General features: G+C 40.5%; 1 protein-coding gene across 6 annotated transcripts in view; it reads left to right on the top strand.

Moving 5' to 3' along the window:
- Positions 1-23,752, top strand: part of ZC3H14 (zinc finger CCCH-type containing 14) — a 48,053-nt gene extending 24,301 nt beyond the window's left edge. The window contains exons 10-17 of one of the 6 annotated variants that reach the window (XM_006742200.3): positions 10,796-10,870; positions 15,546-15,705; positions 16,462-16,679; positions 20,528-20,648; positions 21,811-21,947; positions 22,452-22,540; positions 23,159-23,265; positions 23,639-23,752. In XM_006742200.3, the coding sequence (XP_006742263.1) occupies positions 10,796-10,870; positions 15,546-15,705; positions 16,462-16,679; positions 20,528-20,648; positions 21,811-21,947; positions 22,452-22,540; positions 23,159-23,265; positions 23,639-23,645 (914 nt within the window). In that variant the 3' untranslated portion in view covers positions 23,646-23,752. Of the gene's footprint in view, positions 1-10,795; positions 10,871-15,545; positions 15,706-16,461; positions 16,695-20,527; positions 20,649-21,810; positions 21,948-22,448; positions 22,541-23,158; positions 23,266-23,638 lie in introns of all 6 variants that reach the window. The other 5 variants (XM_031037824.2, XM_031037823.2, XM_006742199.3 and 2 more) reach the window with 5 other exon arrangements.
- The last annotated feature ends 248 nt before the right edge of the window (positions 23,753-24,000 follow it).

The raw sequence follows: 24,000 nt of genomic DNA, 5'->3' as shown, positions 1-24,000 counted from the left end.
TCCTTTGTAGTCTTCTTTGCTCCTCACTTCTCACAGTTGGATGGCCCTTTATTCCTTTCATCCAGGTTATATATCCACGTTGTCAACTCTGAAGTGTGTATCTCCAGCCAAGACTTTGCATCTGAATTCTCCCAACTGCTTATTCTACATTTCTTCTTGGATATGTAATAAGTAAACTTATCTGAAGCCTAACTACTAACAATCTTTTCTTCCAGTCTGTTTTTCCTGCAGCCTTACTCATTTTAGTTAATGGCACAGCACCACTTTTCCAGTTGATCAGGCCAGAAACCTAAACCTGTTCTTTTTTTCAAACTTAGGGCCATTCTTCCTTGCCTCTCTCTTTTCTTTCCTCTCTCTCTCCTTTTACCTTCCACCGTTAGCAAATCCTGTTCACTATTCCTTATCACCTCTGCCTCTAGCATCCTAATTTAAGCCATCATCCACGACTTGCCTTGATTATTGGAAGAGTGTCCTTACTGGTCTGTCTGCTTTCACACTTGCCCTCCTACAGTCTGTTCCACACAGTAGCAAGTGATCCTTTTAAACTGTAAGTGAGATCATGCTATACTCCCCTTCTCAGAACCCATTGGTGGCTCTCCATTTTACACTCCAAGTAAAAGTAAGATTCCTCCCTGATCTTTCACCTATTATTACCTTTTGCCTCCCTCCACTTCCCTTCTCCTTGATATCTCCTAGGCATACTTGCTGTGTTTCTCTTTCAGAGCATTCAAAGAAGAGCATGTCTGAGATGCTTTCAGCCTTTCCCTGGTATATTTTTTTCCGTATGTACACATAACTCACTCAAAAGTCATCTCTGTGAAGCCCTCCCTAGCCCCCTCCACTCCTTAACCCACTTTTCTAAAGCTTTATTTTTTTCATAGCACTTCTTATCATCTAATACATATTTTATGTTTTCATAGTTTAGATATTTTTATCCAGACTCGGGTCATCAACACAAAACATGTTCTGTTTTACATATATTTTGGTTTTTTTTTTTTTTTTTGAGCTCCCATCTCCTTCCCCTCCCACCAGAATATAAGTTCTCTGACCAGGGATTTTTGGTTATTCATTGCTGTGATTGAGTGCCCAAAATGGTGCCTGACATAGTAGGAGCTCATTAAATCCTTTTGTCTTTTTTTTTTTTTTTTAAGATTTTATTATTTATTTGAGAGAGAGAGAACACAAGCGAGAAGGAGGAGCAGAAGGAGAGGGAGAAGCAGACTCTTCACTGAGCAGGGAGCCTGACATGGGGCTCGATCCCAGGACCCTGGGATCATGACCTGAGCAGAAGGCAGATGCCTAACGAACTGAGCCACCCAGGCATCCCTAAATCCTTTTGGCTTAACGAATATGTCACTCTGCCTTGCATCTCACTTGCAGCTTTCCTAGGGTCTCATTTTGGCTTTTCTGCTCTGCCTCGCAGTCAGTATTTGTCCATATATTTTCTGTTTTCTAGAGGTTATGGAAAACTCATCTGCTGTGATGCCCTTCCTAATCTACACTTCTAAATCAGTGATCTCCTTATATGATTTTTTGTGTACTGGAATCATTTTTTGCTACTACACTCTGTATGTATTTGACTTAAATATATCCACACTATTATTGGTATGTATGTTAGAATGTGTAAAAATAGGACTCTAAGGAGGATAGAGATATAAGTATTTCTAATATAAAATTTCTGGTTATTTTCTTCCTGTCCCTCAGTGGATAATGTTAGAGACCCAGTTTGGAGTCCCTGTTGTATGTGTTAGGAGATTGTCCTTTTTAAGTTCTTTACTTCATTTTTAAGAACTCTGCAGAAGCAGCAGCTATAAATGCATATGCTCAGTGTGTCCTGTTGGACTGGAAGCCCTTTGTGAAGGAGTCTTAATAAAGAGAGGATTTTTTGTATTCAGACAAAATGAAAATCTCCCTTTTGTTCTGCCCATTGCCTTCCTCAGAGATAAGCGCTATACTTAAAACAGTTTGGTGTAGGGGCGCCTGGGTGGCTCAGTGGGTTAAACGTCTGCCTTCGGCTCAGGTCATGATCCCAGAGTCCTGGGATCAATCCCCACATTGGGCTCTCTGCTCAGTGGGGAGCCTGCTTCTCCCTCTCCCTCTGCCTGCCGCTCTGCCTACTTGTGCTCTTTCTCTGTCTCTCAAATAAATAAATAAAATCTTTAAAACAAAAACAGTTTGGTGTATATCTGTAGTCTCCTTGGCATTTTTTTCATATGTGTGTACGTGTACATCCTTTCTGTGTAAAGTAGAATTACATTATATTTATATGCACATACCATATATGTCTATATAAAATAGGAATCGCATCACATGAATTTCTCTGTGACATGTTTTATTTCACTTAATATGTTATGGGGAAAAGTATAATGGCGTGATTATGAGTATGGACTGAAGGAGTCAGACTGCTTAGGTGTTAATCCAGGCTATGCCACTTACTGGGTGACCTTAACCTTTTTGTACTCCAGTTTCCTTAAAATATGTAATTGTCTTCTGCTGAGATATTTCCATTGGAATCCATGGAGGGAACTTATTTTGCATTCTAAAGTTGGGTTGGGCACAGTGGGTGTGATAACAGAGGCCTCAAATGAGTTTTTTTTTAGGCACTTTGTTATACTCATCTTTGGTTAGACCTCTTTCCTGCTTTTCTCTTTGATGTGTTGTTTGCTGCCCTCTAGTGAAGCAGCTGGTTTTCAGGGGGCGTTTGGCTGAGGATGTGCTGCTGCTTCTCATGCTTTATGCTGTAGATATCATCTGTCCCAGCTAGGGCTCTTAATTCTATATGAATCCAAAACCTTGTAAATTTTGAAAATTATTTTCTATCTAAAGATTTTAAAAATTAGATTAAATTTACAGATACAGTGGAGAAATGAATAAAGATTCTTAAATAAATTTCAGCACTTTCTTCTGTTACTGTAAACATCTGTTTAACTGGGAACCCAAAGGCTACAATTCATTGTAAGAATCCTTTTAGGGACTGTTGGGGGTCATGTCCACCATCTTACATCCTTATATTTTGCAACTTATTTGTTGCTTGGCTAGTAAACCAAAGTAAAAAAGACCTTTCTTAAATTAAAGCCATAGAAAGAGATCTTTCATGTTCATGGATTGGAAGACTTTAATATTGTTAAGATGGTGATCCTCTCCAAATTCATTTATGAATTCAACTCAATCTATGTTGAAATCCTGCAGGCTTTTTTGCAGAAATTGGCAAGCTGACCCTAAGATTCATATGGAAATGAAAAGGACCTAGAATAGCCAAAATTACTGGAAAATAAAGTTAGAGTACTTACATTTTCTAATTGCAAAACTTACTACAGAGCTATAGTAACTCACTGGCACTAACATAAGGATATACAGACAGATCTGTAAAATGAAATTGAGTATCTGGAAATAAGACAATACATTTATGATAAGTTGGTTTTCAGTAAGGATGTCAAGACAGTTCAGTGGGGAATAAATAATCTTTTCAACAAATAGTACTGGACAGCTGGATATCCACATGCAAAGAATGAAGTTGGACCCTACCTTACATAAATTAACTCAAAAAGGGCTACATGTAAGAGCTAATTTCATAAAACTCTTAGGGAAAAAATAGGCGTAAACCTAAATGAGTTTGGATTAGGCAATGGTTTCTCAGATACGACACCAAAAGCACAAGCAACCAAAGAAAAAGATAAATTGGACATTATCTAAATTAAAAATTTGGTGTTTCAAAGGATACTCTGAAAATTAAAAGGTAACCCACACAGTGGGAGAAAATCACTTATCTAATAATAGTCTATCATTGACCCGAGGCCAATTCCTCATTTCTCTATCTGTAAATTCCTACCATACCATATCCATGCAGCTGAACTGCATTATTTCCATATATATTTTAAAGGAGATTTGTCTGTGATTGTGGGTCCGATTATCTTCCCTACCCTCCCCCTAAAAAGAAAGTGCCAAATATCACCCTATACTATTTTCAAGGGTAAATGAAACTCAGGATACTAGATAAAAAAATTTAAAAATAATTTGAAGCCCGAAAATTATGGTTTAATAGATGGACAGTAGTCCATTAAATTCATATCATATCCAGGTATAAGGGACTTAATGTCATTATACTGATTTTTACTTCAGATCTTCAGTGCTCCTTGTCATATGAGGTAAATAATAGGAAATTCTTTGTCACATGTCTGCTTTCAGCCAATCAGAAGCCAGAATTATTTCTTAAGCAATAATAGGGTTCATTGTTTGGAGAGGAGCTTTAAGTAGGACTTACAGGATATAGGGGGCTTCATATTAATTAAGGCTTCTTAGTTGGTGCAAAGAGAACATTGGTCTGGTTTGTTTAGCATTTTCAAATTTACTTTGAGTTCTGACTCCAGAAATGTACAATCTTGTCTTTTTAGTTGTAGGTTTTAAAATGGTATTCACTCTTAATACTTTTTAAAGTAGCAGCCTTAATCTCTGTTTTTATTTTTGATGAAACAATTTAATGGGCTGTGAAGGAAAAATTACCAAATTTTAAGAGGGAGAGAGAATTTTATGAAAATGTCTTCAAGGTTTCCATCACCATCTTTACCGATTTTCTTCTCACCTGGGCCAATTGACTTAGGTTCTGTAACAAGTTCTTCTTGTTCACTGAATGAGCTAGACAATATTTCCCATCTTTTAAGGAAAATATCAACTGATATCAATGAAATTAAGGGAATGAAAGCAGCAATTTTGACCGTGGAAGCAAATCTTTTTGATCTAAATGTTAGAGTGTCACAGAATGAAGCAAAAATTTCATCTTTGGAGGTTAAAATGAATGAATGTTCAACATCAACATCTGAGTGCAATAAACAGTTTGAAGATCTTCAAGAGGAAGTAGATTTTGAATCACAGTCAAGGACTACTGATGTAAAAATAATTGGCTTCCTTAGAAACATTGAGAAAGGTAAATGTTTAGTATTGGATATCTTCTACATAACTCACCCTTGGATCTGTGTCTTTTTATGTAACTTGATTAGTTCTCATATGGAAGCAGCAAGTCAAAAAACTTGAGTTTCTCATGGATCTTTAATGACAAAACTGGAGTCCATATGGTTAACTTAGAAGCCTAGAAGTTACCAGAATTCTCTTTAGTGGATCTCTATAAAATGTTTTGAAGGGAGAGGTGAGCATAGAGAAACAAAACTTGAAATGGGAGAGAATGGTCCTCTTTCGTGTTCTGTCTCGTGAAATTATTTTAAAATGTGTAATTCTTTCATTATTCATTGTGTTAAAGAGACCTGTTGTAGTATTAGAATTGAAAGAGCTTCTTCCAGTAACCATAATATGTATCAGTTACCCAAGCTGTCTTACAGGAGTACAACTTGACCAAATGACCTCTGCATTTCAGGTCAGCTCATTGGGATTTACTGTGTTTTTTTACCATGATAATTTTGGAAGGAATTAACTTTTTTTGACACACCACTTAAGAGTGATATATCTTACATTTTAGAAGAAAATAGCTGATAGAATTTTGAATTGAGCGTTTAAAATTGAAAAACGCTGGACACCTTGCTTGGCTCAGTTGGTGGAGCATGTGACTCTAGATCTTGGGGTCATATGTTCGAGCCCCACATTGAGTGTAGAGATTACTTAATAAAATCTTTAAAATAAAAGAAAATTGAAAAACCCCTTTTAATGAAACATGGCAATTGCTTGCCAACTAATGTACTGAGTGAGCAAAGGCTGTCCTTACGAAACTGTTAGTAATAAGTATACTAAAAATTAATATTCAGGCATCCTACTTATATTTCAGTATTTAGAACCCTATCAATCACATCCCTTTCTACACTTTACCACTTTTTAAAAATTTTTTTAGGGGCGCCTGGGTGGCTCAGTCGTTAAGCATCGGCCTTCGGCTCAGGTCATGGTCCCGGGGTCCTGGGATCAAGCCCCGCATTGGGCTACCTGCTCGGCAGGAAGCCTGCTTCTCACTCTACCACTCCCCCTGCTTGTGTTCCCTCTCACTGTGTCTCTCTCTGTCAAATAAATAAATAAAATCTTTAACAAAAATAAAATTTTTGTAAAGATTTATTTATTTTAGAGAGCGAGAGAGCACGAGGAGAGGGAGAGAGAATTCCAAGCAGACTCTGTGCTGAGTGCAGAGCCTGATGTGGGGCTTGAGCTCATGAACCCGAGATAATACTTGAGCCGAAACCAAGAGTTGGACCGACTGTGCTGAGGCATCCCTACTTTTTAAATTTTTATTTATTTTTAATTGAAGTGTAGGTGACAGTACTACATTATATTAGTTTCAGGTGTGCATAGTGATTTGACATTTATATATACATTATGAAATTCTTACCACAATTAAGTATAGTTAACTATTTGTCACCATACAAAGTTATTAAAATATCATTGACTGTATTACCCATGCTGTACTTTACATCTCTGACTATAACTGGAAGTTTGTTCCTCTTAATCCTCTTTACCTATTTGCTTCTCTCTGCTGCAGCCACTAGTTCTCTGTATTTATGAGTCTGTTTCTGTCTTGTGTTTGTTCATTTGTATTGTTTTTTAGATTGAACATAGAAGTGGAAGTAACAGGGTGTTTGATTTTCTCTTTTTTCACGGTAGCATAGTACCCTGCCTCTAAGTCTATCTGTGTTGTTGCAAATGGCACGATTTCATTCTTTTTTATGGCTGAGTAATACTCCTGTGTGTGTGTATATGTAGGTGTATATATATGTGTGTGTATCATATCTTTATCCATTCATCTGTCAATGCACACTGAGATTGCGTCCGTATCTTGGTTATTGTAAATAATACCATAGTAAACATAAGGGTGCATATATCTTTGCAAATTAGTATTTTCATTTTCTTGGAGCAAATACCCAGAAGTGGAATTATTGAATACCATAGGATCCAGTATTTCTATTTTTAATTTTTTTAGGAACCTCCTTACTGTTTTCCACAGTGGCTGCACCAACTTACATTCCCACCAACAGTGCATGAGGGTTCCGTTTTCTCCACATCCTTGCCAAGACTTGTTATTTTTTGCCTTTTGGATACTAGCCCTTCTGACAGGTGTGAAGTGATATCTCATTTTGGTTTTAATTTGCATTTTGAAAAATATTTTCTGTACTTATTAGAGAGAGCAAGCACAAGTTGGGGGAGAGCTAGAGGGGGAAGGGAGCCTTCCTGTTGAGCAGGAAGCCTTATCTAGGGCTCAATCCCAGGACTCCCAAGATCATGACCTGAGCTGCTTTGTTATCAGGACTTACTTAATTGACTGAGCCACCCAGGACCGTTAATTTGCATTTTTTGATGAATATTGAACATTTTTTCATGTGTTAGCCATCTCAGTGTCTTCTTTAAAAAAAAGTCAGTGGTGCACTTGGGTGACTCATTAAGTGTCCGACTCTTGGTTTTGGCTCAGGTCACAATCTCAGGGTCCTAGGGTCAAGCACCAAGTCAGGCTCTGTGCTCAGCATGGAGTCTGCTTGAGATGCTTTCCTCCTCCTGCCCCTGCTCCAGTGCTTCTCCTCCTCTGTTATTGCCCCTGCTTGCGCATGTGTGCTCTCTCTTGCTCGCTCGCTCTCTCTCAAATAAAATCTTAAAAATGTGTATTCAGGTCCTCTGCCTTGTTTTTTTTTTTTTAAAGATTTTCTCTCTTTGAGAGAGTGTGTGCCTGGCACAAGATGGAGGAGGGGGAGGGATCAGCAGACTCCCTGCTGAGTGCAGAGCCTGAAGAAGCGCTTGTCCTGAAGAAGAGCTTGTCCTGAGCCAAAGTCAGACACTTAACCAACTGAGCCACCCAGGCGCCCCCCCCACCCATTTTTTAATCAGATTGGGGGGTTTTTGGTGTTTTATGAGTTCTTTTTATATTTTGGATATTAATCCCTTACTGGGTATATCATTTGGAAATATCTCCATTCACTAAGTTGCCTTTTTATTTTATTGATGGTTTCCTTCACTGTGCAAAAGATTTTTTAGTTTGACGTAGACCCAGTTGCTTTCCTTTTGTTGCTTTTGCCTACAGAGACAAATCCAAAGAAATGTTGCTGAGAGGGATAGCCAAGAATTTACTGCCTATATTTCTGTTGAGGAGTTTTATGATTTCAGGTCTTACACTTTACATTTAATTGAGTTCATTTTTGCATATGGTATGAGAAAGTGGTCCAATTTAATTTTTTCTCTCATGTAGCTGTCCATATTCTCAGCACCATTTATTGAAGAGACTCTCCCCTGCTGTAGATTCTTGCCATTGTATTCTTTAAGATTTTATTCATTTTGACAGAGACAGAGAGAGAGGGAACACAAGCAGGGGGGTGGGGGAGGGAGAAGCAGGCTTCCCAAGGAGCAGAGAGCCTGACGCAGGGCTCGATCCCAGCACCCTGGGATCATGACCTGAGCCGAAGGCAGACGCTTAACGACTGAGCCACCCAAGTGCCCCTTGCCATTTTTTTTTAAAGTTTTTATTTTTTTAAGTAGACCTTACACCCAACATGGGGCTTGAATCCACAACCTGGAGATCAAGAGTTGTGTGCTCCTCCTACTTAGCCAGCCAGGCGCCCCTCTTGCCTTTTTAATCATAGGTTAATTGGTAAATATGCACATTTTAACAATATTATTTCTTCCAGTCCATGAGCATGTTGTATCTTTCCATTTATTTGTGTCCTCTTCAGTTTCTTTTATCTGATAGTTTTCAGAGTACAGGTCTTTCACCTCCTTGGTTAAATGTATTTCTAGATATTTTGTTCTTTTTGGTGTAGCTATCCGTGGGATTGTTTTCTTAATTCCTCTTTCTGCTGCTTTGTTATTAGTGTATAGAAACGTAATAGATTTCTGTATCTTAATTATGTGTCCTGAAACTTGACTGAATTCATTTCTTCTAATAGTTTTTTGGTGGGGTCTTTAGGGTTTTGTGTATATAATATGTCATCTGTTTGGTTTTTTTTTTTCTTCCTATTTCTTAATTTTCTTTCCAATTTGGATGCCTTTTATTTCTTGTCTGATTGCTGTGGCTAGGACATCCAGTACTATATTGAATAAAGGTGGCGAGAGTGAACATCCTTGTCTTGTTTTGATCTTATGATGTTATGAGTATGATGTTAGCTGTGGGTTTGTTATATATGGCCTTTATTATGTTGTGGTATGTTCCCTCTAAACCCACTTTGTTGAGAGTTTTTATCATAAATGGATGTTGAATTTTGTCAAACGCTTTTTCTGCATGTATCGAGAGAATCATGATTCTTTGCTTTTTATTTTGTTAATTTGGTGTGCCATGTTGATTGATTTGCGGATATTGAACCATCATTATATCCTTGGAATAAATGCCACTTGATTATGGTGAATAATTATTTTAATGCATTGTTGATAACACTTAATTTTGTTTTTGATAACACTTGTTTTTTTTTAATGAAATGTGGTCTTTTTTTTTTTTTTAAGATTATTTATTTGAGAGAGAGAGAATGAGACACAGCATGAGAGGGAAGAGGATCAGAGGGAGAAGCAGACCCCCCGCTGAGCAGGGAGCCCGATGTGGGACTCGATCCCAGGACTCCAGGATCATGACCTGAGCCGAAGGCAGTCGCTTAACCAATGGAGCCACCCAGGCGCCCGATAACACTTGTTTTAAATCTGCAAGTGAGGGGCGCCTGGGTGGCTCCGTTGATTAAGCGTCTGCCTTCAGCTCAGGTCATGATCCCAGAATCCTGGGATCAGTCCCACATCGGGTTCCCTGCTCAGCGGGGAGTCTCCTTCGTCTCCCTTTGCCCCTTCTCCCTGCTTGTGTTCTCTCTCTCTCTCTCCCTCTCTCTCAAATAAATAAAATCTTAAAAGAAATAAATCTGCAAGTGAGTACTTACTATCGCCTAAGCACTGTGGAGGGGGAGGTTTGGAGAAGTATGACATCCTCCCAGTCTTCAAATTGAAGGTGGAGAAAATCCGTTCTTTGTCACTGCTTTGTTTTATTTTGCAGTGTAACTGAGGAAATTAAGAACTTTTTAAAGAAATCATAAATACTCTAGCTGAGTATCTTTTCTTATAGGAGATTCAGATAATTTTTTAAAAAAAGATTTTATTTATTTATTTGACAGAGAGTGATAGAGCACAGGCAGAAGGAGCAGCAGGGGAGAGGGAGAAGCAGGCTTCCTTCTGAGCAGGGAGCCCAATGCGGGGCTCGATCCCAAGACCCTGGGATTATGACCTGAGCCGAAGGCAGATGCTTAACTGACTGAGCCACCCAGAGGATTGTTTTCATGCTGATGTAGGATCTGGACTCCAGATCTCTTGAATGTCATAATTGTTCATTGTTTTCTTTGTATCAGTCTAAGCTTACAGTTTGTCTTTTGGGAATTCTCTGATCAGATAACTCTGCTGTGTTTTGTTTTACAATTCTAGGGGTGTGGCGTGAGTTGTAATGGTGAGAGCCCAGGTCATGGAGGGAGAGGTTTCTTATTTTGATCTTGCACTTGGCTGTTGCCTGTCAGTTATGGCTCAAGCTCTGGGTCCACACAGCACCTCCTCCTGGTTTTTCCAGCCTTTACCTTTATTCCCAGGCTTTACCTCCAGTCCAAGAAAACTGGCTTCCAGACAAAGGGAGAACTAGGAAATGTCCTACAATGCCGTTTTTGGTTTAACTCGGAGTACAGATTTTTGTCTTCAGACCTTTGGTCTGTAAGTATTATTAAACTGCAGTGTTGAAGTTAATCAATTATTTTTAAGACTTCCAGTTAAAAACCCAGGAAGATTATTTCAGGCTTCATTTCTGGGAAACATACATGCTGGTATTGTTTGTTTTTTAAGCTTAGTAAAGTTTTAAAATTTGTTATTCTAGGAACTCAGCAGAGGCAGTTGTTATCCCGACTGCAAATTGACCCAGTAATGGCAGAAACTCTACAGATCGGTCAAGGTTGGTAATAATCTTAAATTTTCATTGTAATTTAGCATTTTTCAGTTGCTATTTCCATTTCTTGCACCTCATTTAATGTATCTTGTATATCTTAGATCCTGCCCTAAGATGCTATATTTAGATTGTGAAAATATTTTAGGGCCAGGAGACAAGATCTGCATTTTCTTCATGTTTTTATGGTGTTTGTATTTTTCGTCTCATTCAAAAACTTTCTTGCTTTGGTGCCGTTTCACCTGAGTCCCTGGAATCTTCTGGCTGTCACTCCCCTCTAGGGACAACTCAAATCCTTACCCTGCTCTCCTTTCTACCCTACTTTTCCAATGTCCTGAGCTGCTTTACTGTCCTGTAGCCTGTTCAACCTTATCCTCACTTTTATTTCTCTTTAGAATCTCCTCACCAGGGCCACACCGAGAACTTGTTGTTCTTAGAGTCCCCGTAGCTTAATTTTTTGCCTGTACCCCTTCCCCACCCCTCCCCAGCATAGACACGTAAGCCAGGGGCTACCTCAGGACAGGGCCAAGTGCCTTGTTTATCTCTGCATTCTCCAGTGCCCAGCCCCTGCCACATGCATGTACAGTCCCCAGGAAATGCTGCCTACATGAAGGGAGCCATTCGACGCCTGCAATCTTCAGTTCAGAAACCTCCTTTTTTCTGTTTCCTTCTATTTCCCCTACACCTGCCCATTGTTGGAATCTCTGTTGCCTTGACCCCTCCCCGTGGCTCTTCTTCCCCTTTGGTCAGGCCTCCACAGTCAATAGGTATATTCTCTTACCCCATCTAGCTCTGTCTCAGAAAGAGGAACTTGTCCTCTCTCAGGGTTGCCTTCCACCCAGAAGCCAGATCCTCCCTGGTTGATGAACACTGGAGTGCCCCCACATTCCTGTAGTTTTAGTCTCTGCCTCTCTCCTGGCTTCTCCTTTCTGTCTTGTCTAAGTGTTTAGATACTCTCCATTCTTGATTTTGCCCTGTCATCTCTCCACATTCCATCCTGCTTTCCACATAAGGGTATTTTCTTTCAAAATGTCTGGCAGCTAAGCTCTGTGTATGTTGTATCCACTTCATTGGCACTTGCACATTCTTTTTTGTTTCCTTTAATGTTTCTTTTTTTCCCCATGGTGCACGTACAGTTTGAAGCATCTAGTTCTCTGAGGCTTATGATTGACTACATTCTTTGCTTACCTCCTGTCATGGTTTTTATTCCTGAGAGCCCTCTTGTTTCTGCATATTCCTTTTATTTATTTTTCACATACTGACTTTGTTTCATGTATGCAACACTCTCTGTTACTCTCTGTTATTTCTAATATCTACATCTAATATCTGAGGATATTAAAGATAGTTTTGGGTATTTTTTCCCCTCCCTTCTTGGTCTTATTTTTTCCAAGTTGTTTGTTTCAATTGCTATCTTTTGTGACAGGTTTTCCTCAGATGTCTGGGGATCCTTGGTTGTCTTATATTTATGAGTGGGACACTCAAAAAGCTGATTGGCATTCTGGGTTCATTAGTCAGGGTGGAGGGCTTGTGACTTCACATCTGAATATAGATCCTGCAGTGGAGAGTCATTTGTCTCTCTAATTTAGGGGCACCGTGAGGTCACCGTCTTTAGGCTTTTCCTCTTGGACTGGTTAGCTTCTCCAAAGAAAGATCTTTCAAAGTAGTGGATTGGCTGTCAAGTGTTCTGGGAGCTAAGTGAGGAAAAAGGGCTGGGGGAGGCACCTCAACTTTAATTACTATGTGATGCTTGCTTAACATCCCCTCCCAGTTTTCAGAATGGTACTTCTTTCAATGTGGCTGGCATCCCTTGGTCCAGAGACTCTCTGTTTTGACCTTTCCAAGAGTCTTAAGCTTCCCTCTTCTCCAAAGGAGAAAATGGTCAAGGGTTATCAGGAAATCTAAATGCTTTTAAAAATTTTAATAGTATACATTTAGCTTATTTTTTTGCAGCACTAATCTGTCAAAGTGGTGATGCTTCATTTATAGGCCACTCCAATATTGACCATTGGGAAAGCATGTCTCCAGCTATTCCAAAAAACTTGAATATAGAGGTAGGGGAACAGGTGTGATAGGGATCAGAAATGAAGAAAACAAATTCCTAGTTTAGGAAGACATAACTGCTTCTGGACTGGACCTTGAACACACCTGTATTGGCCTTGTCTTCCACCTCTTCCCAAGGTCCCCTGTGCTGCCAGTTACCCAGCCTTTGGAGAATCTTGGGATCCACATTGAATTGTTTCATTATTGGCTTAAGACTCAGCTTTTGAAGATCTTAGTTTTTCACTTTCAAAATGTGGATGTCTCCTTTTACAGTTGTTTTCTTTGTGAGTTTATGTTTCAATGAATTAACCTTTGTTGACATTTTAGTGGGGTTTTAGGAGGAAACCAAATGCATGGGTTCAGCCGGTAGTCTGTACCCAGAAGATGTCATTAACTCTCGCATCTGTGTGCTCCTCTTTGACCCAGGTGATACCGTGAACCTTGTAGAAGTGACTAGTGGCTTATGTGGAATGAAAAGCTCTGTGTTCAGTGCTCACTTTTCTAAACTCTGTAGTATGTGACACGTCGTTCCCATGTTTTCTTAAGTCTTTGTTTGGCTTCCAGGACTTCACGATCTCTGTTCTTCTACTAATTCCATGTCATTCTCCTTTATCACCTCCTCTCCTCCCGTACTACCCCTCGAAATGTTCATTTTATCCTGTGTCCTGCCCTTAGCATTATTTTCATCTCTTTTTATATTCTCCCAAGATGCAAACTGGTAGAACTGCTTTGCCTCGGAAAGGGCTGGGTCGTGAGAAAAAGGGCAGCAGCCTTGGACTAAGTTCTAGACTCTACCTTTGCTAGCTGGGAGCCCTCAGTGAGTCACTGAAGAACAGCGAGTTGCCTGTTGGTCTCCTGTAATGGAGGAGGGAAGTCTCCTGCTCAGGCTCCCCATGAGAGACGGCAGCGCTGAATGTGTGTGCTTTGATTCAATGCTGCTTTGACCTTCAGTTGGAATGCTGCTTCTCTTATTTCTCTCGCCTCTTATTTCAACTTCTAAATGTCTGAGAGCCCCACAAAGACTTCAAACTAAATAAATCTAAAGTTGAAATTTATCCTGCCCCCTTTTCAGTCTGCTCTTTCTCCTGTCCTCTGTTTCCTGGATCCAGTTTCTCCTTCCGCTGTCCTCCATCTGCCTCTTTACCCTCTCCGGCCCTCGTTGGGGAAGGCAGCTCTGCTTCGTTCCCAGGATGGGAGTTGAACATGCAGCTACTGTGAGGTGCCAGGGCTGCTGAGGTGTGTGCAGTGTGTCTTCTCTCCTTCATGTGTGGGCTCAAATAGGACAAAGATTGAGAATCTTTTAATTTGGAGCTTCACTGTGTCTCCTGGGCAACAGCCTAGTCACTGAGCTCTAGGACTTCCTTCCATACTACCTGTTCTTCCAAAAACCAGTTTGATCATATCATTTCCCTCCTTAGAAACCTCTCTTGATTCTTGATGACTTCTAGATCAGAATCCAAACTCATTGACACATACAAGATCCTTTATGCGTCAGCCTTCCCTGCCACTCAGCTCTCCCTGCACACAGCCCTCCATCCACACCACGTTTCTCAGCAGGTCTTAGATTCCTTGTGTCTCATGAAAGCCTCTGCCTTCTTCCGTGCGGTTTCCTCTGCCTGCCATGCTCTGTTTATTGTCCAGCTCCTTGCTCCCCACCCTGGTTAGCCTGCTCATTTCCTTTAACATCTGCTTCAAATGTCCATCGTCTGTAGGCTTTGTCTGGATTTCCTAGCTCGAGTAGGTTTCCTGTATTCTACCAAAACTTGGTTCTTACTCCTTTAGGATTAGCTTTTAGGGTATGCTGTTCTGCAATTGTGTGTACATCTATTTTTTCTTCTTTGTGTACCTAGTACAGTGTTCAGTTCTCAGGTTTTTGGTTTGTTCAGTTGAATGAACATGAATGGACATCCTGTAGATATTGGTCTCTTATTTGCCTATTAACCTTAAGAGAAGTGCAACTCATTAACTTCTGTCAGTTGATGGCATAGCAGTAGGTCAACCATCTCCACTCTGGGCTCTTGGCATATTTTATGAAGTAGTCAGGGTTAAGAAGCATATTATAGATGGCATGAGCTGTGGTTATTTGCACTGATGGTCAGTGTTTTCTTTGCTGTATTTTTTTTTTAAATGCCCATTCATCTTAAAATTCCTTTCCAATATAGTCTTCTTGGTACAACCAGGCAGAAATTATGCCAGGTGAATTCTTTTCATCAGGGCGTGTTCTCTCTCAGTGGTACTGTGCGAAATGAACAAAACATTTTAGAAAAATTTTTAAGCAGCCTTCATATCATAGTTTGAGGGAATATGAGGATTTTTCTTTATAATTTTAGAAGATATTATTGTACTTAGAGTAAGTTTGTATTGTTCATATCCCACTAGATGCTTCACATAAGAACCTTTCTGTACCGTAGGCAGGGAGTGTTGATTAGAAGCCCTAGGTCATGGGCTGTTACGAGGAAAGGAATACTTCCTTGAAAAGGTGTTTGGCACAGAATTGCAGTGCTATTCCTGGGTAGAACCGTTGTGATTTTCCTTTGAAAAAATTACAAATATATAAAAGATTGACATTCTTCTCACGTGTGTGATGTTGGGAATGCAAGGTATATTCAAAAGTAAACATTTATGGCCAATTTCTTTGGCTCAGATTACTATGACATGGAATCCATGGTCCATGCAGACACGAGATCATTTATTCTGAAGAAGCCAAAGCTGTCTGAGGAAGTAGTAGTGGCACCAAACCAAGAGTCGGGGATGAAGACTGCAGATACCCTTCGGGTACTTTCAGGACACCTTATGCAGACACGGTAGATGGTTTCTTTTTCTTGTGTAGCTTTTTTGTGTTGATTAGATAGTGCAGGTTAATGTGAGTTCCCAGCTTCCCTCTTCCCCATCCCAGCCCCCAGTGTAGAGTGCTTTTATTGAGTCAGTCGGCAGGCCATGAATAAATAGTAAGCCAAATTCAGTTTTCAGAAATTACAGTTCATCTTTCTTGTTCAGAAATCTGTTAACCTACAAATAAGTCCATGTATGATTTAGCTCTGTAAATAAGATTCTTTCCTTTAAGCGCATCCAGGAAATGAAATTTAAAAGCCAGGTGATCAAAATCAGGAGATCTCTGCAGTTAGATCAGATTGGGGTGATTCCTCCCTTAGAAAATGGACTAAATATTCTATAAAGTAACACACAGATAATAAAATCAGTGTAAATATAGAGCTGCTGGCCACGTGTTCTGAGCATAGATGCTGATTTTTCAGTTTATCTCCATGTGACCCTGTGAAGATCGAATGGACGATGATGTTCAGGGTGGAGGGGAGATTGTCCTTAGTGCAGCCTGGAGGGTCGCTGGCCATGCCGCCACAGCAACTGGCCGTGGCCATGGTGTCGTGGCGGAAGCCACCAGGGCCGTACCTGCAAGTCCTCCTGAGTTTGTTTGGTTTTTTTCCTACTGAAGAGACCACCACCAAGTAAGGGAGCGATAGTTCTGCTGAAGAGCACTGTAGGAGGCTCAGCGTTTTGTGTTTGTTTCCCTAATTCTATGGTATTTTCTATCTGTCTGGCAGAGATCTTGTACAACCAGATAAACCTGCAAGTCCCAAGTTTATAGTGACGCTGGATGGTGTCCCCAGCCCCCCAGGATACATGTCAGATCAAGAGGAGGACATGTGCTTTGAAGGAGTGAAACCTGTAAACCAAACTGCAGCCTCAAACAAGGGACTCAGAGGTCTCCTCCACCCACAGCACTTGCAGTTGATGAGCAGGCAGCTCGATGACCCAAATGGTAGCTTTTCAAATGGTGTGTTGAGAGCTCAGATTTTCCCTTTCCAGGGTGCTGTCATTGTGCAGGAAACCTGGGACCGGCCTCTCTACCTGGAATGAATATTGGTTGGAGGCCTTGCTCTTAATCGTAATTCAGTAGCCGCCTCTTTTCTTCTCTCAGACAAAACAGTGAGTTCCATCCGTAGTGGGCACTGCTCCCCGGCTGCCGTGCGCTCAGCCCTGAGAGCCAGAGTACCTCTTAACCATGCCTGTGAAAGGATCAGCCTTCGTTCTTGCTACCTTGTTTCCTTTTTTCCTTTAGAAACTATACTTGTTACTGTCCCCTTGTTGTAACATAATAGTCTCTTACAATTAACTTGACAGAAAAATGAATTTGGATTTTGATTCTATTTATACCTCAGTGAAATTCCCTTGAAAGGAGTTTCTCACCTAATTTATCAAGATACTGCTGGGAAGTTTAGCAAAGCCTTATGTTTAAATTAATAAATATTGAAGCAAAGTATTTAGTAGACACGAGATGAACTCTGTTCAGATAACAGCCTGCTTTTAGGCAGATGAATCGTTATCACTGGCTGTTCTCTCCCTGGGCCCGGTGTCAGGTGCACAGACTGCTGGACGTTTTCATTTGTGACAAGAGAATGGTAGTTGTGTTCCTTCTGTCTTGTAAGATGTTTAGAAACACCTCTATTGGGAGGGGAGACAATTACTGAAGCTTAAAAGTGAATAGTAGCGAAGCAAAGAAAAAACAGTAATGGGTTTCGATACTTTTCCAAGTTAATCCTCTTGGCAGAAACATGAAGATGTATTCAATACCTTTTTCAGTTGCTAAAAATATAATAGCTTTTAGAGGGAGATCATGAGTGAGTGAGGAGATACCACTGTTGAATTGAAAGCTTTTTCGCCTCAGTCAATAATATAATGTCCTAGTTTTGAGTGGTGGAGGGAATTGAAAGTCTGACTGTATCAAAAGGAAGAAAAAATTTTAAATGGTAACAAAGGTGGTTAAGAACTGCCATAGAGATGCCGTACAGATTTCCTGAACCTGTGTATTTTGTTTCAAATGAGAGAAAAAGTTAGGGTCTAATTTTGTTTAAATGTAGATGTCCATGTTAGGCTTTATTGGTGTATACGTCCTAGCAGCGCCCCTCTAAATAACACGTTAGACTTCTTGCCTCGGTTTCACAAGTGCCGTGGCCCTTCTGGAGGCCAGGGGGATGAGCGGCGAGCCTCCTGTGCCGTTGCTTTGATCTGGGACTCTCACTGTTTCACTGCTGCTCGAGGATGAAGCTTTGTAATAGTTGGAACATAAGTGAGGCCCAAGAGACTGAATAACAGTCACAGAGAGGCTCTGGTCCTTCTTGCTCTTCCCCTCCAAGCAGGGAATTTGAAACTTGGTGATTGCTTTTGCTGGCTTTTTGTCCAGTGTTTCAAGGGTGCTGTCAACAGCACTCCCCGCCCTCCCCCGCCCCTTGAATGGCAGCACAGGTTTTATAACTTGCAATAAAAAGTGAATTTGCGGGCGCCTGGGTGGCTCAGGTGGTTAAGCGTCTGCCTTCGGCTCAGGTCATGATCCCAGGGTCCTGGGACCGAGTCCCGCATCGGGCTCCCTGCTAGGCGGGGAGCCTGCTTCTCCCTCTGCCTCTGCGTCTCTCTCTCTCTCTCTCACTCTCATGAATAAATAAATAAAACATTAAAAAAAAAAGTGAATTTGCCTAATCTTAAACAGGAAAATTTTTAATGGCTTATGAGGTTAATGTTGGGGAAAACCAGAATTGAGACCTCTTGTATATATGACCCAACATTTCCATTAGAAAGATAGTGTTTCCTTGTATTTAACTAATATTGCCCATGAGTAACTACTTCATTTTCCAGCCAACCTGTTCTTGGGTATTCTGTTAACTTCTTTCATTTGGCCTGGGTTCCCATGTATATACCATAGTCTAAAGTATGTTCTTTAGGAGGAGGGTAGGACACATTTCCTGCAGGCAGGATATTAGACACACTTAAAATTGGAGAAAACTGCTCTTTCCAGCCATGCAAGATTTTATTGGAGACTAAGAATACCTTTATATCCTGGAGCTAAACAGTGACTTTTACTGTTTTAAAAGTAGCGTGGAAAACTATATATCAGACATAGTTGTGGGTTTTTTGTGGCTTTTTTAAAGATTTTATTTATTAGCATGAGCAGAGGGGAGGGGCAGAAGCAGAAGCAAACTCCCCACTAAGCAGGGAACCTGATATGGGGCCGATCCCAGGACCCTGGGATCATGACCTGAGCCGAAGGCAGACGCTTAACCGACTGAGCCGCCCAGGCGCCCCTAGCATAGTGTTACAGTAGCCCTTTCATGGTACTCCTGTCTAGGCTCCAGGACTGGATTTGTGTGCCTTGTTCTCCTGTAATGAAGACTGAGGTTGAGTCACTAGATCAGTAAGTTCTCAGAATACCAGCTGCTGCACTGTTAGGTTTTGATTGGTCGCCTACTTTGTATTTTTGTTTCCATTCAGTCATAAAACTCTAAGGAAGACATCATTTTCTTTTTGCATAGATAAGGAAACTGAAATTGAGGTACTAGGTAAGACTTGTCCAAAGTGTCTGGCTCAGCTAAGTTACAGAGCCAAATTTGAACTGCTTGATCTCAGGCAAGAGGAATAGAGCAATGTGGCTGAAATGATGTTTGCTTTTATAGTTACGAATGTGAACCCTAATTTGTAACACCCATGATGCTTTTTTTTTTTTTTTTTTAAAGCTAGGGTGTTTTGGTCCAGAAGTTGTCGGGTCGTTACGGCCTTTGGGTGTGCATTTTTGGCCTTTTTACATTTTAAATGGGCATTAGTTGCCTGCATTTAAGCTTTGTATGTCATATAAAAAGGTTTTTGGCTTTCTCTGAATCGGGAGACAATCTGGAAGCACAGGCCCACTTTCCCACGCCCTAGTAATTGACATCGTCATTGGACACGACCCCGAGAGGGAGCGGCAGGCAGGCAGTGAGCCCTGTGGATGGTGCATGCACTTGCTCTCCTGGTTGCTCTTACCCACCTTTGTTTCCTCCCCACCAAGGCTGTCTGCCACCGATCATCTTCTATCCAGCCAGGCTCACTGCTGGGTGATCTAGCGGGCCCCTGTAGGTAATGACATTTGTGACCCATTTTAAGCAAGAAACTTTTCCTCACATTGATGTGAGTTTATCACCTGGACTTAGAACTGTGTATACCTCAGTGAGTGGGAACACTTTTGTGTATGAACCACTCATAATGTCTGAACGTGAGAATTTGTTCACATTCTTTGTTGTTGTTTTTTTAAAGATTTATTTATTTGAGAGAGCATGAGGACGGGAAGGGGCAGACGGAGAGGGAGAGAGAATCCTCAAGTCGACTCCTTGCTAGGCTTGATCCCAGGACCCCAAGTTCATGACCTGAGCCAAAGTTGGATGCTTAACTGACTGAGCCACCCAGGCGCCCCAGTTCATATTCTTTTTCACCTTGTGTTTGCAGTTTTCATTTCATTTTATTGGCTCCCTACTTGGACATCCTTCCCCACCCCCCTCCTATTTTAATTCAGCTCTGAAATAATATTGAGCAGGGGGTTTGGGGTGAGAGCTTTGGCTCTAGTTGCAGCATCCCTCTCTGGTTTGCTTTTCACAGTGAGAACTGCAGTGTGCTTCCTGGTGACCTTTTTTAGCAGGCTCTTACCTGTGTTACCCAGAATATTGGACTCCTTTATTTTGTATGATCATAGACATGGAAGAACATAAGATTTTAAGACTGGGTTTTGAGGGAAATGTATTAAAGGTGCCATATACTGAATTGATCATAATTAATGAGATACTTTTAACTTTTTCCCCTTTTTAGCTGAGATAAGTGAACTGAGTGTGGTCCAGAAACCAGAAAAACTTTTGGAGCGTTGCAAGTACTGGCCTGCCTGTAAAAATGGGGATGAGTGTGCTTACCATCATCCTGTTTCACCTTGCAAGTGAGTAGCAGCAGCAAGCTGATTCTGATCTGCAGGTTAATTTCTAGATCTTAGAGCTGGTTCTGTTTGTTTTTCGTTTCTGTGGATGAATTTGACTCGTATAAATGCAGTGACACTTAACCATTGCCCTCCCAGAATAGCATCCTTGTGTAATATATGTGTGTGTGTTTGAGGGAGTGGGGAGATGGGAGAAGGCTTCTGTACATTTAAGGAGATGGTTATATAACTGCCCTGGTTTGAATGCATTATATTCATGTACATATCCACAGCTTTTAAGGCATTGGGGACACAGTTACAGGTAATGTGACAAAACATTTTGGACTTGGGTGTAATTTTTCCTTACCAGTTGGCTGGTTCAATGGCATGATCTTTGAGAGGTGGCTTTTAGATTTTAAAAAAAATACATATTTTGGTCCTAGAGGTGGAATCTCCATGTTTTGACTTAAGAAATGTGGATGTGAGAATAATATGGATGTACATGGAGGGGGAGACCACACCAATGAGTCTTTTTGGATTGGTGCCTTGCACATATATTATGCTCAATATATTGAGTTCCTAAATTACTGCAAACATAGATCTTACAGAGGAAATGGTATAAGGTATGATTCTTAACACAAAAAATCCTTTTGTCTCTCATGGTCATGGCTTGAGTTGAAAATCTTATTACCTTAGGCTTCAGAATAGACTACTGTGTCCTTTTTTGAAATCTGGCCTCATTTTTTTTTTCAGATTTTTTAAAAAATGTATTCATTTGAGAAAGAGCACAAACGGGGAAGGGCAGAGGGAGAGGGATAAGCAGACTCCCCACCTGACTTGGGGCTCGATCCCAGGACCCTGGGATCATGACCTGAGCAAAAGGCAAAAGCTTAATAACCGCCTTAGCCACCCAGGTGCCCCAGATATGGCCTCATTTAAAAATTGAGTTTCCCGGGGCATCTGTCTGGCTCAGTTGGTAGAACATGCGACTCTTGATTTCTGGGTTGTGAGTTCAAGCCCCACGTTGGGCATAAAGCTTAGTTTAAGAAAAAATTGAGTTTCCCTTTTTTCTATTCTGTGTTTCTCAAAAAAGTAGTGATGGAATAGAATGAGCCTCTCTACAAAAAAAAAAACAAAAAACAATGCATTGAGAAGATTAAATGTGAATAATGTTTTTATTTTATAGAGCCTTCCCCAATTGTAAATTTGCTGAAAAATGTTTGTTTGTTCATCCAAATTGTAAATATGATGCAAAATGTACTAAACCAGATTGTCCCTTCACTCATATGAGTAGAAGAATTCCAGTACTGCCTCCAAAACCAGGTTAGTGACACTGTGTACTACTACAGTAGGTAAAAAATGGAAAATGACATTTTGTGATTATCAACTGAGTTTTTTTATTTTATTTATTTTATTTCTTCGTTTGACAGAGAAAGACACAGCCTAGAGAGGGAACACAAGCAGGGGGAGTGGGAGAGGGAGAAGCAGGCTTCCCGTGGAGCAGGGAGCCCGATGCGGGGCTGGATCCCAGGACCTTGGGATCATGACCTGGGCCGAAGGCAGACGCCCAACGACTGAGCCACCCAGGCGCCCCATCAACTGAGTTTAAAAGAAAAAAGGAATAGTTTTAGAAATTATCATGCCAGAATCAGTTAACCTAACCAGTCTTTAAAGAGTAGGTGTGTCTATTCAGTATCATTCTAAAATATTTTATCTAATGAATATATGTCTCTCATTTTTAAAATGGGTCCATAAAAACATCAGTAGATTGCATTACAGATGATTTTGCCGAATTTGTTCAATCTTTGCTCTTATTTTTGTCAGCAGTTGCAACACCAGCCTCACCTTCTAGTAGTCAACTGTGCCGTTATTTCCCTGCTTGTAAGAAAATGGAGTGTCCCTTCTATCATCCAAAAGTAAGAATTTTCATTTTTCCAAAAAATGATTTAGTGACAACTTTTCAATTCTGAGGCCTGGAAGAGCACTAGCAAATTGATTATCTTGTGTGTCCATGGTCTTCCCCTACCCACCCCCCCCAGTTTGTTTTTGTTAAGACCTTGTGGTTCTTGGTCTGAACCAGAGGTTAATGTTCTAGGCTCTCAGAGTGAAGCTTCCCTTTGCTTAGTTTCCATTCCTCTCTGCACCTAAGCATGTGGGTGGGGTTTTTTACCCCCACCTCATGTCAGAAACAGATGATGAAGTCCAGTTGTACTTGTGCTGATGGTTTTAATTTTCTGTGTGCTATAAAGATGGATGTCTCCCCACCTGTTGAGTTGCTCAGAGTGAATGATCTCTCTGGCCGTCACTCCCCGCCAGCTGCAGTTGGGCATAAATGAGGGTGTCCGGGGCATGAGGGATAGAAGGGATGTTAGGGTGATTGGAATTTTGTGTCAGGGGGTGGGGGGGGTCATTTGTCAAGGTTTCAGTATTAAAATATTGTTAGATTGTATCTCTTGCCCCATTAAATGTTTCTCTCAAATTGCCTTTTTATTTGTATTAGCTTTGCAAATGTTGAGACTGTTGTTTGTATTTAGCACTGCAGATTTAACACTCAGTGTACAAGACCTGACTGCACATTTTATCATCCCACCATTACTGTGCCACCACGACATGCCTTGAAATGGATTCGACCTCAGACCAGGTAAAGACTTGGGGGAGATGATCACTTTGATTTTTCTCTACTGTTTCAGTTGTACATGGTCCTTGGAAAACGTTTCCAAATTTCGTTTTACCAGTGATTGCTTCTTCACCTAGATATCTCCAGATCACATTTACCTTCTGCCTATATACTGCTTACAAATCTCACATCAGTTTTCTTGGCATTAGTAATGTAAAACATTGGAAGAAAGTTTTATAAATTTAAATACACATCATTACATAGTTTTTATATAATTATTTAAAAATCTGATACTTACATTGTAAATCTGTAGAACAAATACTCGTCGTGTGAAAATACTCCTTAGCTGGGTATGTATGAACGTAAAGCAGTTAATTAAAATTTTTTGTTTACTCAGTGAATGACAGTCCTACTTGGCAGAAGATTGTGGAGTTTCCATCTACTGGCAAAAATATTCTGCAGAACTTGTCAAACCTTTGAAACTTGGAATATATTGGTTTCATAATACGAAGTTTATTGCCTATCTGAAGTGTCTAATTTTTCAAGTTTGTAAGTTTATTAAGTGGTTTTAACATTGGGTATTTTTTGTTTGTTTGACTATGAAAAGACCGTTTAAGGAAAAGCTAAATTCTATTAAAGCATTTGAGGCGTGTTTGTACACTGCTATTTCAGATTAGTGTCAGTACTGGGGCTTCAGTGAGAGGAGCATCCTTACTCTAAAAAGTTGGATTTTGTTCACTTTTCCCAAGGATTAAACAG

This window comes from Leptonychotes weddellii, chromosome 9 (genome assembly GCF_054177405.1).
Source record: "Leptonychotes weddellii isolate Sample4059 chromosome 9, ASM5417740v2, whole genome shotgun sequence".
Taxonomy (NCBI): domain Eukaryota; kingdom Metazoa; phylum Chordata; class Mammalia; order Carnivora; family Phocidae; genus Leptonychotes; species Leptonychotes weddellii.
Note: the sequence above shows the minus strand (reverse complement) of the source record. Positions and strands in the feature narration are given on the sequence as shown.